Genomic DNA, 15,634 nt, shown 5'->3' on the forward strand with positions numbered 1-15,634 from the left:
GCACGCAGTGGCAATTGCTTTTCTTGTATGTTCAAATTTACAGATGATATTGGGAAACTACAGAGAATGTGAACAAAGTTATAGATTTACAAACTACATGTTATTTGCATTCTTGATATACTGAGAAAGGTGATGTCTGCAGCACATGCAGTGGTTTTTATGGTTTCAATCTATTTTGAAAAAAATACAATTTAGCACTTTTTGTTTAGTGATAGCTATACAAGATATGGTGGCAGTTCCCAAAACATTTGGGGTCATTTAATTATCTGAGGACAGTCGCTCCAAGCTTTAGCTTTTCTCTTGGCAAGGGCTAGCCAGGCAGGTTCCACGGATACTGGCGCAGCATCAGGAGTTGAGAATCTCTTCGGTAATTCGTTTACTGATGGAGTTGATGCCACTGAATCACAAATTTCAACTATGCAAAGAAAATTTAGAAAAAATTATATACATGAAAATACCAAAAATGTATTTTATTAAAGAGTAAAATATAAGGAAAATATTGCAATGGGAAATAGGAACAGGTTATTATAAATAAGTAGAACTGTATATTATTAATCTAATTCAATGTGCTGCCACGGTTCCACAATCCATTCTATTGACACAGCATTACTGTACAACATTGCTTTTGTGGGGGAAACGTTTTCTGAGAATAATGACTTTTGTTTAGTCAATGAAGTAGTTTTGGAAGTGGAAATTCTCACAAGCCGAAATTAACTTGGCATTCTGCTCTTGGCCAAATATTCGTGCTGTGTCTTACAGATTGGGCTGTGGGAGATTTAGAGTACCAGAAAGTATGATGTGATGTCCCAACTTCAGCAATAAGAATAAAATAAATTTCATAGCAGACTTTTTCTCATAGCATTTAACTGCTTCATTTTAGTTGTGCACAAATGGTTAATATTATTCCTATATTTAAAAAGAAAGATAGAACAAGTCTAGGGAATTATAGACCCACTAGCTTAACGTCGATGGTCGGAAAGATAATGGAATCTTTACTCAGTAAAAAAATTAGCATGAAGATTAGATTTTCATGAAAACCCAGCCAGTTCACTAATGTCCTTTAGGAAAGGAAACCCGCTGACCTTACCCAGTCTGGCCTACATGTCTTCTTCTTCTTAGGCAGTCCCCCGGAGTCGAGGATGACTTGCTTCCACACTAAAATGAGTCCTAAGGTGACTGATGAGACCAATGTGGGATCTGCTGTCTCTGTCACACGAAGACGATGGTTGGAGGGTGGGGTGCTTGATTTGTTGTAAGCTCCTTCTGCTTTTTGTGCATGGCTTCTGCATGCTCCCAGTGAAGAGACTCGAAGTGCTCGTTGCCTTCTCGGATGCTCCTCCTCCACTTTGAGCGGTCTTGGGCCAAGGATTCCCAAGAGTAGGTGGGGATGTTGCATTTTTTCAAGGAGGCTTTGCGGGTGTCCTTGAAGTGTTTTCTCTGCTCTCCTGGGGCTCGCCTGCCGTGACATAGCTCGGAGCAGAGTGCTTGTTTCGGGAGTCTAGTAACGGGCATGCGGACAATGTGGCCCGCCTACCAGAACTGGTCGAGCGTGGTCAATGCCTTAATGCTGCGGATGTTGGCCTGAGAGAGAACGCTAACGTTGGTGCACCTATCCTGCCAATGAATTTGCAGGATTTTGCGGAGGAGCGTTGGTGGTTACTTCTCCAGTGCTTTGAGTTGCTTACTGTACATAGTCCATGTCTCTGTAGACCATGAGCTTGATGCTGAGTTTGAGATCCTGGTCTTCAGACACTTTTTTCCTCAGTTGGCCGAAGGCTGCACTGGCACACTGAAAGCGGTATTGGACTTCGTCATCGATGTCTGCCCTTGCTGATAGCAGACTCCCAAGGTATGGGAAGTGGTCCACATTGTCCAAAGTCTCATCGAGGATCTTGATAACCGGGAGAGCAGTGCTGTGTGGCAGGGAAAGGTTGATAGAGGACCTTTGTCTTACTGATGTTTAATGTGAGGCCCAGACTCTTGTGCGCTTCAGTGAAAGTGTCAACGATGGTTTGGATTTCGGAGTGTGCACAAACGCAAGCGTCATCTGCATATTGTAATTCAATGACAGAGGTTGGAGAAACCTTGGATCTGGGCTGGAGAAGTCTGAGGTTGAACAATTTCTCGCTTGTCCTGTAGATTAACTCCACTCCAGCGGGGAGCTTGTTACGCGTGAGATGAAACATTGCAGCGAGGAAGATTGAGAAGAGCGTTGGTGCGATGAGACAGTTTTGCTTGACCCCGGTCTGCACTTGTATTGGGTCTGTGGTGGATCCGTTGGTAAGAATCATGGCTTGCATGTCATCTTGAAGCAGACGGTGGATGGTGACGAATTTTTGAGGACAGCTGAATTTGAGAAGGACACTCCATAATCCCTCACGGTTGACAGAGTCGAAGGTCTTTGTGAGGTCAAAGAAAGCCAAGTACAGGGGTTGATGCTGCTCCCTACATTTTTCTTGGATTTGTCACGCAGTGAAGATCACGTCTGTTGTGCCCCGTAGTGAGCGGAATCCGCATTACGACTCTGGGAGGAACTCTTCAGCCACTGGGAGGAGATAATTAGGAGGATTTTTGCGATTTTCCCTGCGGCAGTCAGCAGGGAAACTCCTCTGTAATTACTGCATTTGGACTTGTCTCCTTTCTTGAAGATGGTCACGATTACGGCGTCTCTGAGATCCCCTGGCGTACTCTCCTCCTTCCAGATCAGAGAGACGAGGTCATGGATTCATGCCAAGAGTACTTCTCCGCCATGCTTCAGTACTTCGGCGGGGATTCCATCTGCTCCTGAGATCTTGTTGTTTATCAGTTGTCGGATGGCCTTTTCAACCTCATGCCGGGCTGGGATTGTGCCGAGGTGGTGACTGGTAGCATGCTGTGGGATGGTGTCAAGGTTACTCATGTCAAAGACAGAGTCTTGGTTGAGAAAATCCTTGAAGTGCTTCTTCCAGTGGGCACTGACTGCCTCTCTGTCCTTGATGAGCACCTCTCCGTTCTTGGCTCTCAGTGGAATAGGACCTACATGTAACTCCAGTCCCACACCAATGTGATTGACGCTTAACTACCCTCTGAAGTGACCCAGCAAGCCACTCGGTTGTATCAAACCACCACAAAGAATAACAAAGCGACGTAGACTTCAGTGGTTTAAGAAGATGGTCCACTACCAACTTGTCAGGGCACCTAGGAACATGCAATTAATGGAGGCTTTGCCAGTGATGCACACATGCCAAGAATGTATATAGGATAATACGTAATCGTTCTTTATCATGTTAGATATGGTGTCAGCTTTGGCTCAATGGGACCATTCTCACCTCTTGAGTCAGAACGTTTTGGGTTCAATGCGCACTCTAGTGAGTTGTGCCAGCCTACATTATGAGCTTATTAGTGCTGTACTGAGGGTGTACTTCACTGTTGGGCGTGCAGTCTTTCGGATGAGACGTGATACTGAGGCCCTGTCTGCTCTCCCAAATTCAACATCGGTAAAACAGATTATCTGGTCATTTATCTCATTGCTATTTATGGGGTCTTGCTGTGCACAAATTGGCTACCACGTTTTCTACATTACATGATTAGCCTTGAAAAACAAATTGGCTGTAAAGCACTTTAATAGTGAAAGGCATTATATAAATGCAAGTTATTCTTTCTAAGGCTGATCTCATGCCCTTTACAGAACTCGCTTGATTTGCATTCCACTGAAATCACCTGGGTCTACATCATTTTCTGGTGGAATCTCCGAGAATTTTCAGGGTCATTATTTTTAATTTAGGCTTAATAAAATGAAAACAGCATTGAAAAAAAGTCACTGTTATAAGTCAACGCTCATCGATAGTATATGTTTGTCACACTAACTGAGTTGCAGTACAACAACAACTTGTATTTATATTTTGCCTTTAACAATGTAAAATGTCCTAAGGTGCTTCGCAGGACACAAAATTTGACACTGAACCACATAAAGAGAAATTAGGGCAGGTGACCAAAAGCTTAGTCAAAGACTGAAAGTTGATGGGGCCAAAATTCAACCTCTCAAAGGCCTGATACCGCCGGAAAGCAGCGGCCACGCGGTGGTATCGAATGGCTGTCGATTTTTTGTCGAATGGCCGCCGCTCACGAAATTCACCTCGATGGTTTTTCCGGCGGTCATCAGTTCCACCCTGCTGCTACCGAACCTTCCTAAGTGCATCATCAAAGCGCGCACCATCGAAGCAAAATTTATTTGGAAACATTTTCGGCCAGGTGCTTGGTGCTCCCGACAGTTTTTTTTGTCGGTGCACTGTGCTTGCAGTGTCTGCAAATTGGCAGTGCAGCCACCATTAAAGGGGATGGCGCACTGCTGCAGCCGCCATCTTATTTTTTTTTTGTTGGCCAACTGTTAGGTTGGTCCGACAATTATGCCCCTGGTTAGGCCATGCCGCTGACAGGCCACTGGTCCTGCCGAAACCCTTCCTGGTGGCCCAGTGGACCTAACTAAACTAATCGCAGAGCTCGCAGCGGCTCTCCCCTTTAAGTAAAGGGGAGAGACGTAGTGACATGCCAGCATGATGATGTCATCAGTGCTACACAGCGCCCACCCCCACTTCCACTCTCAGTTTGATGGACAGTCTGCTCCCGCCCCTACTTCCGCTCCGAGTTTGACGGACACAGCGCCCGCCCCCACTTCCACTCCTATTATGACCTAATACGTCCTTACTATACAGTATAAATGCACACGAGGCCCATGCTTGACAGAAGGTCAGTCTGTGACCTGTCCTTTATTCCATAGCACTCAAATGGTGGAAGTGGGTGTAGCTTGCCCTTTTATATCTGAAGGTCCAGGTTAGGAGTGTCTCCCACAAGTTCACCACCTAGTGGTCATTGTTCTCACAGTGTACAACTTAGGTCAGATTATACATGGGTTACAATGCTAGTTGAATATATGACATCACCTCCCCCCCCAAAGTCTTATTGGGATCACAGGGTGAGTCTCTCTGGTGGTTTACGCTCTCTTGTAGAGCGCCTGAGTTGGGGCTCCGGTTGTTGGGCGCTGGCTTGAGTGTCTGCTGTTTGCGGTGCCTCAGGCCTGTCTGGACTGCCCACAGTGACTGGGCTCTCCTCCCTTTGGTTCCTGTGTTCGGTCACCTGTGGTGGAGTGAACTCTATATCGTGTTCTTCCTCTGCTTCTTCTATGGGGTTGCTGAACCTCCTTTTTGTTTGATCCACATGTTTGTGGCAGATTTGTCCATTGGTAAGTTTAACTACCAGAATCCTATTTCCCTCTTTGGCAACCACAGTGCCTGCGAGCCATTTGGGCCCTGCAGTGTAGTTGAGGACAAAAACAGGGTCATTTACATCAATACATCGCGCCCTCGCATTCTTGCTATGGTAGTCATATTATGACTGGCGCCTGCTCTCGACAATATCTTTCATGGTGGGGTGTATAAGGGATAACCGGGTTTTGAGTGTCCTTTTCATCAGCAGCTCTGCGGGTGGAACACCTGTGAGCGAGTGTGGTCGGGATCTGTAGGCGTGATAAGCGGCGTTGTAGGGAACCCCCTTGGATTCTGAGCATCCCCTGTTTGATTATCTGCACTGCTCGTTCTGCCTGGCCGTTTGAGGCCGGCTTGAACGTTGCCATTCTGACATGGTTAATTCCATTGCCTGCCATGAAGTCCTGGAATTCAGTGCTTGTGAAGCACGGGCCATTGTCGCTGACCAAGATGTCCGGTAGACCGTGGGCGGCGAACATTGCCCGTAGACTTTCTACCGTGGCAGAGGATGTGCTTGAATTTAAAATGTCACACTCGATCCATTTGGAGTAGGTGTCTACTACAACCAAAAACATTTTTCCCATGAAAGGACCTGCATAGTCCACATGGATGCCTGACCAAGGCTTGGCGGGCCATGGCCAGGGGCTAAGGGGGGCTTCCCTGGGTGCATTGCCCAGCTGGGCACAAGTGTTGCACCTGCGAACACAAAGTTCCAGATCTGCGTCTATCCCTGGCCACCAAACGTGTGACCTAGCAATTGCCTTCATCGTGACAATGCCCGGGTGCTCATTGTGGAGTTCTCTGATGAACACCTCTCTGCCCATCTGGGGCATGACTACGCGGTTTCCCCACAGTAGGCAATCGGCCTGAATTGAGAGTTCATCCTTGCGCCTGTGAAATGGTTTAAATTCCTCAGGGCATGCCCTGTACGTGGCTGCCCAGTCCCCATTCAGGACACATTTCTTGACTCGAGACAATAGCGGGTCTCTATTTGTCCAGACTTTAATCTGACGGGCTGTCACGGGTGAGCCTTCGCTTCCGAAAGCTTCAACAGCCATGACCATCTCAGCAGCATGCTCGGAAGCCCCCTTAGTGGTGGCTAGTGGGAGCCTGCTGAGTGCATCGGCGCAGTTTTCGGTGCAAGGTCTGTGCCGAATTGTGTAGTCATATGCGGCTAACGTGAGTGCCCACCTCTGTATGCGGGTCGATGCATTTGCATTTATGGCCTTGTTGTCGGCCAAAAGGGACGTTAGGGGTTTGTGATCTGTCTCCAGCTCAAATTTCCTGCCAAACAGGTACTGGTGCATTCTCTTTACCGCATATACACATGCGAGCGCCTCCTTTTCTACCATCCCGTAGCCCCTTTCTGCCTGGGACAGACTTCTGGAGGCATAAGCTACCGGCTGTAACTGACCCTTGGCATTGACATGCTGCAACACACACCCGACACCATAGAACGACGCATCGCATGTTAACACAAGTTTCTTACATGGGTCATATAGCGTTAACGGATTGTTGGAACATAACAAATTGTGTGCTCTATTAAAAGCCCTTTCCTGGCTGTCCCCCCAGACCCATTCGCGACCTTTGCATAGGAGCACGTGTAGCGGCTCTCGCAGCGTGCTCAATTTGGGAATAAAGTTACCAAAATAGTTCAGGAGCCCCAGGAATGAATGCAGCTCCGTCGTGTTACGGGGTCTGGGTGCTCTCTGGATCGCTTCCGTCTTGGACGCAGTAGGGCTAATCCTGCCTGCTGCTACCCTCATCCCCAGGAATTCTACCTCTGGAGCTAGGAAGACGCACTTCGCCTTTTTCAGTCGCAGCCCTACCCGGTCCAGTCTGCGTAGCACCTCCTCCAGGTTGTGGAGGTGTTCTTCAGTATCGTAACCCGTGATGAGGATGTCGTCCTGAAAAACCACCGTCCCTGGAATCGACTTGAGGAGACTGTCTATATTTTGTTGGAAGTTCGCGGCAGCTGAGCGAATCCCGAACGGACATCTGTTGTACTCAAACAACCCCTTGTGTGTCGTGATGGTGGTCAGCTTCTTCGACTCACTCGCCAGCTCCTGGGTCATGTAAGCTGAGGTCAGGTCCAATTTTGAAAAAAGTTTGCCACCGGATAGCGTCGCAAAGAGGTCCTCCGTTCTCGGTAGCGGGTACTGGTCTTGGAGTGACACCCGATTGATGGTGGCCTTGTAATCGCCACATATCCTGACCGACCCATCCGCCTTGAGCACCGGCACACTCAGGCTCGCCCAGTCACTGAATTTGACTGGCGAGATGATGCCTTCCCTCAGCAGGCGGTCCAAATCGCCTTCTATCTTTTCGTGCATCACGTACGGCACCGCTCTGGCCTTGTGGTGTACTGGCCTGGCGTCCGGGTTTATGTGAATCACTACCTTGGCTCCCATGAAAGTGCCAATGCCGGGTTGAAATAATGAGTCAAATTTGTCAAGGATCTGTGAGCATGATACTTGCTCCACAGAGGAAATTGCATTGACATCGCCCCATTTCCAGTTCATGACAGCAAGCCAACTCCTCCCCAGCAGTGCGGGACCATCTCCCGGGACAACCCAGAGTGGCAACCTGTTCTCCGAATCTTTGTGGGTCACGACTACCGTGGCGCTGCCTAGCACCGGAATGATCTCCTTTGTGTATATCCGTAGCTGTGCGTCAATCGGCGATAATTTTGGCCTCCTGGGGTTGGACGCCCACAACTTTTCGAACTGTTTGATATCCATCAGGGACTGGCTGGCCCCCGTGTCTAGCTCCATTAATACTGGGATGCCATTGAGGAGCACTTTCATCATTATCGGTGGCGTCCTGGTGTATGAACTATATACGTGCTCCACATGAACTCGCTGAACTTCAGCTTCCAGCGATTTCCCCTTGCGTTCATTTCTGCAATTTCTGCAGGTATTTTGCTCATCTCTGCAAACTCCGGCTGAGTGTGTGCCTCCACACCTCCAACATGAGCTGCTGTTTGAATCAAAAGGTCCCTTGCCAGTCGATCGTCCCTGACTGCCCCTGTCCTTGAGTGTGCCATTAACAGGTGTTGATGGCCCCATTACTGACCGCATTGGCCCTTGCAATGGCGTGAATCGCCGTTCAGCTTGCCATTGTCTCTGTCGAACTCCCCCTCTGGGTTTGACTACATGTTGGGGCATGCCTGACTGCCCATCTGCCTGGAGAACTGTGTGCTGTTTTAACAATGTTGAATCTCTGTCCCAACGATTCCTTAACACAGTACCTCTCGTCTGTTCTGCTCGGGGCCATGCTCGCATGCTTTAAATCCCAGTTTCTCGTCGCCATTAATACGTCCTTACTATACAGTATAAATGCACACGAGGCCCATGCTTGAGAGAAGGTCAGTCTGTGACCTGTCCTTTATTCCATTGCACTCAAGTGATGGAAGTGGGTGGAGCTTGCCCTTTTCTATTTGAAGGTCCAGATTAGGAGTGTCTCCCACAAGTTCACCACCTAGTGGTCATTGTTCTCACAGTGTACAACTTAGGTCAGATTGTACATGGGTTACAATGCTGGTTGAATACATGACATGACCGACTTCCGCCCCGCTGGAAAAAAAAGACAATGAGCTGAATTTTGCGCAAGAGGCCACTGCATCCGTTACAGGGTAAAAACAGCTGAAACGCAATATATGAGCCCCGTTTCTGGCGGGGGTGAATTTCAGCCCCGATAAATCCCCTGGACCTGATGGTCGACACCTTAGGGTTTTGAAAGAGGTGTCTATAGAGATAGTGAATGCAATGGTTGTCATCTTCCAAAATTCCATACATTCTAGAATAGTTCCCATGGGTTGGAAGGTAGAAAATGTAACCCCACAATTTAAGAAAGGAGAGAAAGCATGGGATTGGGGGTAATATACTAGCATGAATTGAGAATTGGTTAATGGACAGAAAACAGAGAGTATTAATAAATGGGTCATTTTCGAGTTGGCAGGCTCTGTGCCTCAATGTGAGGAGTATTTGTAATAAGGTGAACGAATTAACTGCGCAGGCAGCAATTAACGAATATGATATAATAGGCATCATGGAGACATGGCTGCAGGGTGACCAAGGCTGGTGTTGTGTTCCGAACACAGATGAGGCTGCACACAGGGAGGTTAAAGTAACAGTGACCTCAGTCTTTAATAAGGCACTCCAGAGTAGGAACAGGCCTTCGGGGCCGGCTTATATACAGTGCTCCCAAGGGATGCTGGGACCTTGGGACTTCAGGGGATGAGCTCCCTGGTGGCGGAACATGGGAGTGCATGCTTTACAGATGCACAACATCACTGCCCCCGGCAAAGTCAAAGTGAAAACTGTTTACAAGGTGAGGCGGTCGGGAGCCTTTCTTTCCCTGGTGGACTGCCTCGGTACAAATGCCTGTTCTGGTGTGTTGGCTGTGCCCTCGCTGGGCTGGCCTGCTTTTGGCCCTGCAGGGCTGCTAGGTGAGCCTGGCCTTGCTGGGCTGTTGGGCGTGATGGGTTTGATTTCCTGGTCCGGTGTGGTGTCGTTGATCCTTTGGGTGTGTGTTGTGGGCTCGAAAAAGGTGGTGTCTGCTGTGGGTTGTTCAGGGCAGTCTGTGAACCGCAGCCTCGTTTGGTCCAGGTGCTTTCTTCAAATTTGTCCATTGTCTAGTTTGACTACAAACATCCTATTCCCTTCTTTAGCTATCACCGTGCCCATGATCCACTTGGGACCATGTCCATAGTTTAGCACATACACAGGGTCATTCAGATCAATTTCCCGTGACACAGTGGCGCGACCATCGTTTACATTTTGTTGCTGCCGCCTGCTCTCTACCTGATCATGCAGGTTGGGGTGAGCCAGCGAGAGTCTGGTTTTAAGTGTCCTTTTCATGAGTAGCTCAGCCGGGGACACCCCTGTGAGCGAGTGGGGTCTCGTGCGGTAGCTGAGCAGTACTCGGGACAGGCGGGTTTGGAGTGAGCATTCTGTGACTCATTTAAGGCTCTGTTTGATGGTTTGTACTGCCCGCTCTGCCTGCCCATTGGAGGCTGGTTTAAACGGGGCCGAGGTGACATGTTTGATCCTATTGCGGGTCATGAATTCTTTAAATTCAGCACTGGTAAAACATGGCGCGTTGTCACTGACCAGTATGTCAGGCAGGCCATGGGTGGTAAACATGGCCCTCAGGCTTTCAATGGTGGCGGTGGCGGTGCTTCCCGACATTATTTCACATTCAATCCATTTTGAAAAAGCATCCACCACCACCAGGAACATTTTACCGAAAAACGGGCCCGCATAGTCGACATGGATCCTTGACCATGGTCTGGAGGGCCAGGACCACAAACTTAGTGGTGCCTGTCTGGACGCGATACGCTGCATTGCCGTACACAGGACTCTTAAGTCAAAGTCGATACCGGGCCACCACATGTGGGATCTGGATATCGCTTTCATCATTACTATACCCGGGTGTGTGCTGTGGAGATCCGAGATGAACGTCTCCCTGCTCTTTTTTGATAGCACTACGCGGTTACCCCACAACAGGCAGTCTGCCTGAATGGACAGCTCGTCCTTTCGCCGCTGGAACGACTTGATTGGCTCTTGCATTTCAACGGGGATGCTGGCCCAGCTCCCTTGCAGTACACAGTTTTTTACTAGGGACAGCAGCGGATCTTGGCTGGTCTAAGTCCTAATCTGGCGGGCCGTGACAGGTGATTTATAATTTTCAAATGCTTCCGTGACCATCAACAAGTCTGCAGGTTGCGCCACCATCAACAAGTTTGCAGACTGCGCCATTTCCACCCCTGTGGTGGGCAATGGTAGCCGACTGAGAGTTCCCGGTGCCTGGCCTGTGGCGGATGGTATAGTTATACGTTGATAGCGCAACTGCCCAGCTTTGTATGCGAGCTGAGGCATTAGTATTTATCCCCTTGTTTTCAGCGACCAGGGATATGAGGGGCTTGTGATCGGTTTCCAGCTCAAATTTGAGGCCAAACAGTTACTGATGCATTTTCTTTATCCCGAACACACACGCTAATGCCTCTTTCTCAATCATGCTGTAGGTTCTCTCGGCCTTAGACAAGCTCCTGGAAGCATAGGCGACAGGTTGCAACTTCCCCGCAAAGTTAGCTTGTTGTAATACACAGCCAACTCCGTACGATGACGCGTCACATGCTAGCACAAGTCTTTTACACGGGTTATACAATAGAAGCAGCTTGTTGGAGCATAAAATGTTTCTGGCTTTCTCAAAAGCAATTACTTGTTTTTTTTTCCATACCCAGTTCTCACCTTTGCGCAATAACATATGTAGGGGCTCTAAAAGGGTGCTTAACCCCAGTAGGAAGTTACCAAAATAGTTGAGGAGTCCCAGGAACGACCGCAGCTCCGTGACGTTCTGTGGCCTGGGGCACATTCCTGATAGCCTCTGTCTTGGCGTCTGTGAGCCGAATGCCGTCCGCCGCAATCTTTCTCCCCAAAAACTCCACTTCTGTTGCCATGAAGACGCATTTCGACCTCTTCAGCCGCAGCTCTACGCGATCCAGTCACTGGAGAATTTCCTCCAGGTTTTGTAGGTGCTCGGCGGTGTCCCGACCCGTGACCAATATGTCATCCTGAAAGACCACCGTGTGTGGTACCGACTTGAGTAGGCTCTCCATGTTTCTCTAGAAGATTGCTGCAGCAGACCGAATTCCAAACGGGCATCTGTTGTAGATGAACAATCCCTTGTGTGTGTTGATGCAGGTGAGGCCCTTCGAAGACTCCTCCAGCTCCTGCGTCATGTAGGCCGAAGTCAGGTCGAGCTTGATGAACGTCTTGCCTCCTGCCAGCATCGCAAATAGGTTGTTTGCCTTAGGTAGCGGGTATTGGTCCTGTAGCGAGAAACGATTAATAGTTACTTTATAATTGCCGCAAATCCTGACTGTGCCATCACTTTTGAGTACTGGAACAATCGGGCTGGCCCACTCGCTGAATTCCACCGGGGAGATGATGCCCTCGCGTTGCAGCCTGTCCAGCTCGATTTCCACTCTCTCCCTCATCATGTGAGGTACCGCTCGTGCCTTGTGGTGAATGGGTCGTGCCTCTGGTTCCAAGTGGATCCGCACCTTCGCCCCAGAAAAGTTTCCAATGCCTGGCTCAAAAAGGGAAGGAAATTTGTTAAGAACCCGGGTACATGAGGCCTCATCGACATGTGATAGCACTCGGATGTCACCCCAGTTCCAGCGGATTTTGCCCAGCCAGCTCCTTTCAAGCAGTGTGAGGCCATCACCCGGGACAATCCAGAGTGGCAGTTCGTGCACCGTGCCCTTGTAGGTGACCTTGACCATGGTGTTGCCCAGGACAGTGATAAGCTCTTTGGTGTACGTTCTCAGTTTCGAGTGGATGGGGCTCAGGGCTGGTCTGAATGCCTTGTTGCACCAGTCTCTCAAACATCTTTTTACTCATGATCGATTGGCTAGCGCCAGTGTCCAGTTCCATGGCTATGGGTAAGCCATTCAATTTTACATTTAGCATTATAGGTGGACATTTCGTCGAAAATGTGTGCACCCCGTGTACTTCAGCATCTGCCTCCTGTCTCTGAGGCTCGAAATTGCTTTGATCCACCATGGACCGATCTTCCTCTGCCACGTGGTGGTTATCAGGTTTTGCAGAGCTTGCAGCTCGTTTGCAAACTTGTTGTAGGTGCCCCATTGTTCCACAGCTCTTGCAAACATACCCTTTGAAGCGGCATGAATAGGCTGAATGGAGGCCTCCACAACGCCAACAAGGTGTGTATTGCCTTGCATTTATCCTTTGTTGGGGACTCTGAGTCATCTGGGTCACCTGAGGCCTGCTGGCAGTTGCAGACTCGTGGTTTCTGCCCTGTACCTTTCTGCTCGCAAACACAGTTCCAGTTAATTTATGAACATTGCTAGCACTTGTGTGCTAAGAGATTTATTTGGCGTTATCACTGGTGGACATAAACGCCTGTGTTATAGCAATGGCCTTATTGAGGGTCGGTGTCTCTACAGTCAAAAGTTTTCGTAGGATGGTCTCATGGCCAATGCCCAGTACAAAAAAGTCTCTGAGCATTTGCTCCAGGTAGCCTTCAAACTCACATTGTCCTGCAAGTCGCCTTAGCTCGGCGACGTAGTTTGCCACTTCTTGACCTTCAGATCGCTGGCACGTGTAGAATCGATACCTCGCCATCAGCACGCTCTCCCTCAGATTAAGATGCTCCCAAACCAGTGTACACAGCTCCTCAAACGACTTATCTGTGGGTTTCACCAGAGCCAGAAGATTCTTCATGAGGCTGTGTGTCGGTGCCTCGCAGACTGCGAAGAGGATCGCTCTCCTTTTTGCAGCGCTTCCTTCTCCGTCCAGCTCGTTGGCTACAAAGTACTGGTCTAGCCATTCGACATAGGCTTCCCAGTCCTTACCGTCCGAGCACCTCTCCAGAATGTCCACAGTTTGCTGCATCTTTGCGTTGGATTCGTATTCTCGTCGCCAGTTGTTGTGTTCCTAACACAGATGAGGCTGCACACAGGGAGGTTAAAGTAACAGTGACCTCAGTCTTTAATAAGACACTCCAGAGTGAGGGACAGGCCTTAGGGACTATCTTATTTACCGTGCTCACAAGGGATGTTGGGATCCCTTTAGACTTCAGGGGATGAGCTCGATGGTGGCAGAACATGGGAGTGCATGTTTTACAGATACACAACAGTTAGGAACTCAACATCCAGGGGTATTCAACATTCAGGAAGGATAGATAGAAAGGAAAAGGATGTGGAGTAGCGTTGCTGGTTAAAGAGGAAATTAACGCAATAGTAAGGAAGGACATTAGCTTGGAGGATGTGGAATCTGTATGGGTGGAGCTGCAGAATACCAAAGGGCAGAAAACGCTAGTGGGAGTTGTGTACAGACCACCAAACATAGTAGTGAGGTTGGGGACAGCATCAAACAAGAAATTAGGGATGCGTGCAATAAAGGTACAGCAGTTATCATGGGCGACTTTAATCTACATATAGATTGGGCAAACCAAACTAGTAGCAATACGGTGGAGGAGGATTTCCTGGAGTGTATTAGGAATGGTTTTCTAGACCAATATGTCGAGGAACCAACTAGAGGGCTGGCCATCCTAGACTGGGTGATGTGTAATGAGAAAGGACTAATTAGCAATCTTGTTGTGCGAGGCCCCTTGGGGAAGAGTGACCATAATATGGTAGAATTTTTTATTAAGATGGAGAGCGACACAGTTACTTCAGAGACTAGGGTCCTGAGCTGAAGGAAAGGTAGCTTCGATGGTATGAGACGTGAATTGGCTAGAATAGACTGTCAAATGATACTTAAAGGGTTGATGGTGGATAGGCAATGACAAACATTTATGAACTTCAACAACTGTACATCCCTGTCTGGAGTATAAATAAAACGGGGAAGGTGGCTCAACTGTGGCTAACAAGGGAAATTAATGATAGTGTTAAATCCAAGGAAGGGGCATATAAATTGACCAGAAAAAGCAGCAAATCTGAGGACTGAGAGAAATTTAGAATTCAGCAGAGGAGGACAAAGGGTTTAATTAGGAGGGGGAAAATAGAGTATGAGAGGAAGCTTGCTGGGAACATAAAATCTGACTGCAAAAGCTTCTATAGATATGTGAATAGAAAAAGATTAGTGAAGACAAACATACGTCCCTTGCAGTCAGAATCAGGTGAATTTATAATGGGGAACAAAGAAATGGCAGACCAGTTGAACAAATACTTTGCTTCTGTCTTCACGAAGGAAGACACAAATAACCTTCTGGAAATACTAGGGGACCGAGGGTCTGGTGAGAAGGAGGAACTGAAGGAAATCCTTATTGGTCGGGAAATTGTGTTAGGGAAATTGATGGGATTGAAGGTCAATAAATCCCCAGGGGCTGATAGTCTGTATCCCAGAGTACTTAAGGAAGTGGCCCTAGAAATAATGGATGCATTGGTGATCATTTTCCAACAGTCTATCGACTCTGGATCAGTTGCTATGGACTGGAGGGTAGTTAATGAAACACCACTTTTTAAAAAAGGAGGGAGAGAGAAAACGGGGAATTATAGACTGGTTAGCCTGACATCGGTAGTGGGGAAAATGGTGGAATCAATTATTAAAGATGAAATAGCAGCGCATTTGGAAAGCAGTGACAGGATTGGTCCAAGTCAGCATGGATTTATGAAAGGGAAATCGTGCTTGACAAATCTTCTAGAATTTTTTGAGGATGTAACTAGTAGAGTGGACAAGGAAGAACCAGTGGATGTGGTGTATTTAGACTTTCAAAAGGCTTTTGACAAGGTCCCACACAAGAGATTGGTGTGTAAAATTAAAGCACATGGTATTGGGGGTAATGTACTGACATGGATAGAGAATTGGTTGGCAGACACGAAGCAGATAGTCGGCATAAACGGGTCCTTTTCAGCATGGCAG

At 48.2% G+C, this 15,634-nt stretch overlaps 1 protein-coding gene across 1 annotated transcript in view; it reads right to left on the bottom strand.

The window, feature by feature from the left end:
* Positions 1-254: 254 nt before the first annotated feature.
* Positions 255-15,634, bottom strand: part of cracd (capping protein inhibiting regulator of actin dynamics) — a 162,816-nt gene continuing 147,436 nt past the window's right edge. Inside the window, exon 10 of the mRNA XM_070860565.1 lies at positions 255-415. Coding sequence (XP_070716666.1) covers positions 255-415 — 161 coding nt within the window. The remainder of the gene's footprint in view (positions 416-15,634) is intronic.

Source organism: Pristiophorus japonicus, chromosome 2 (assembly GCF_044704955.1).
Source record: "Pristiophorus japonicus isolate sPriJap1 chromosome 2, sPriJap1.hap1, whole genome shotgun sequence".
NCBI classification, from domain to species: domain Eukaryota; kingdom Metazoa; phylum Chordata; class Chondrichthyes; family Pristiophoridae; genus Pristiophorus; species Pristiophorus japonicus.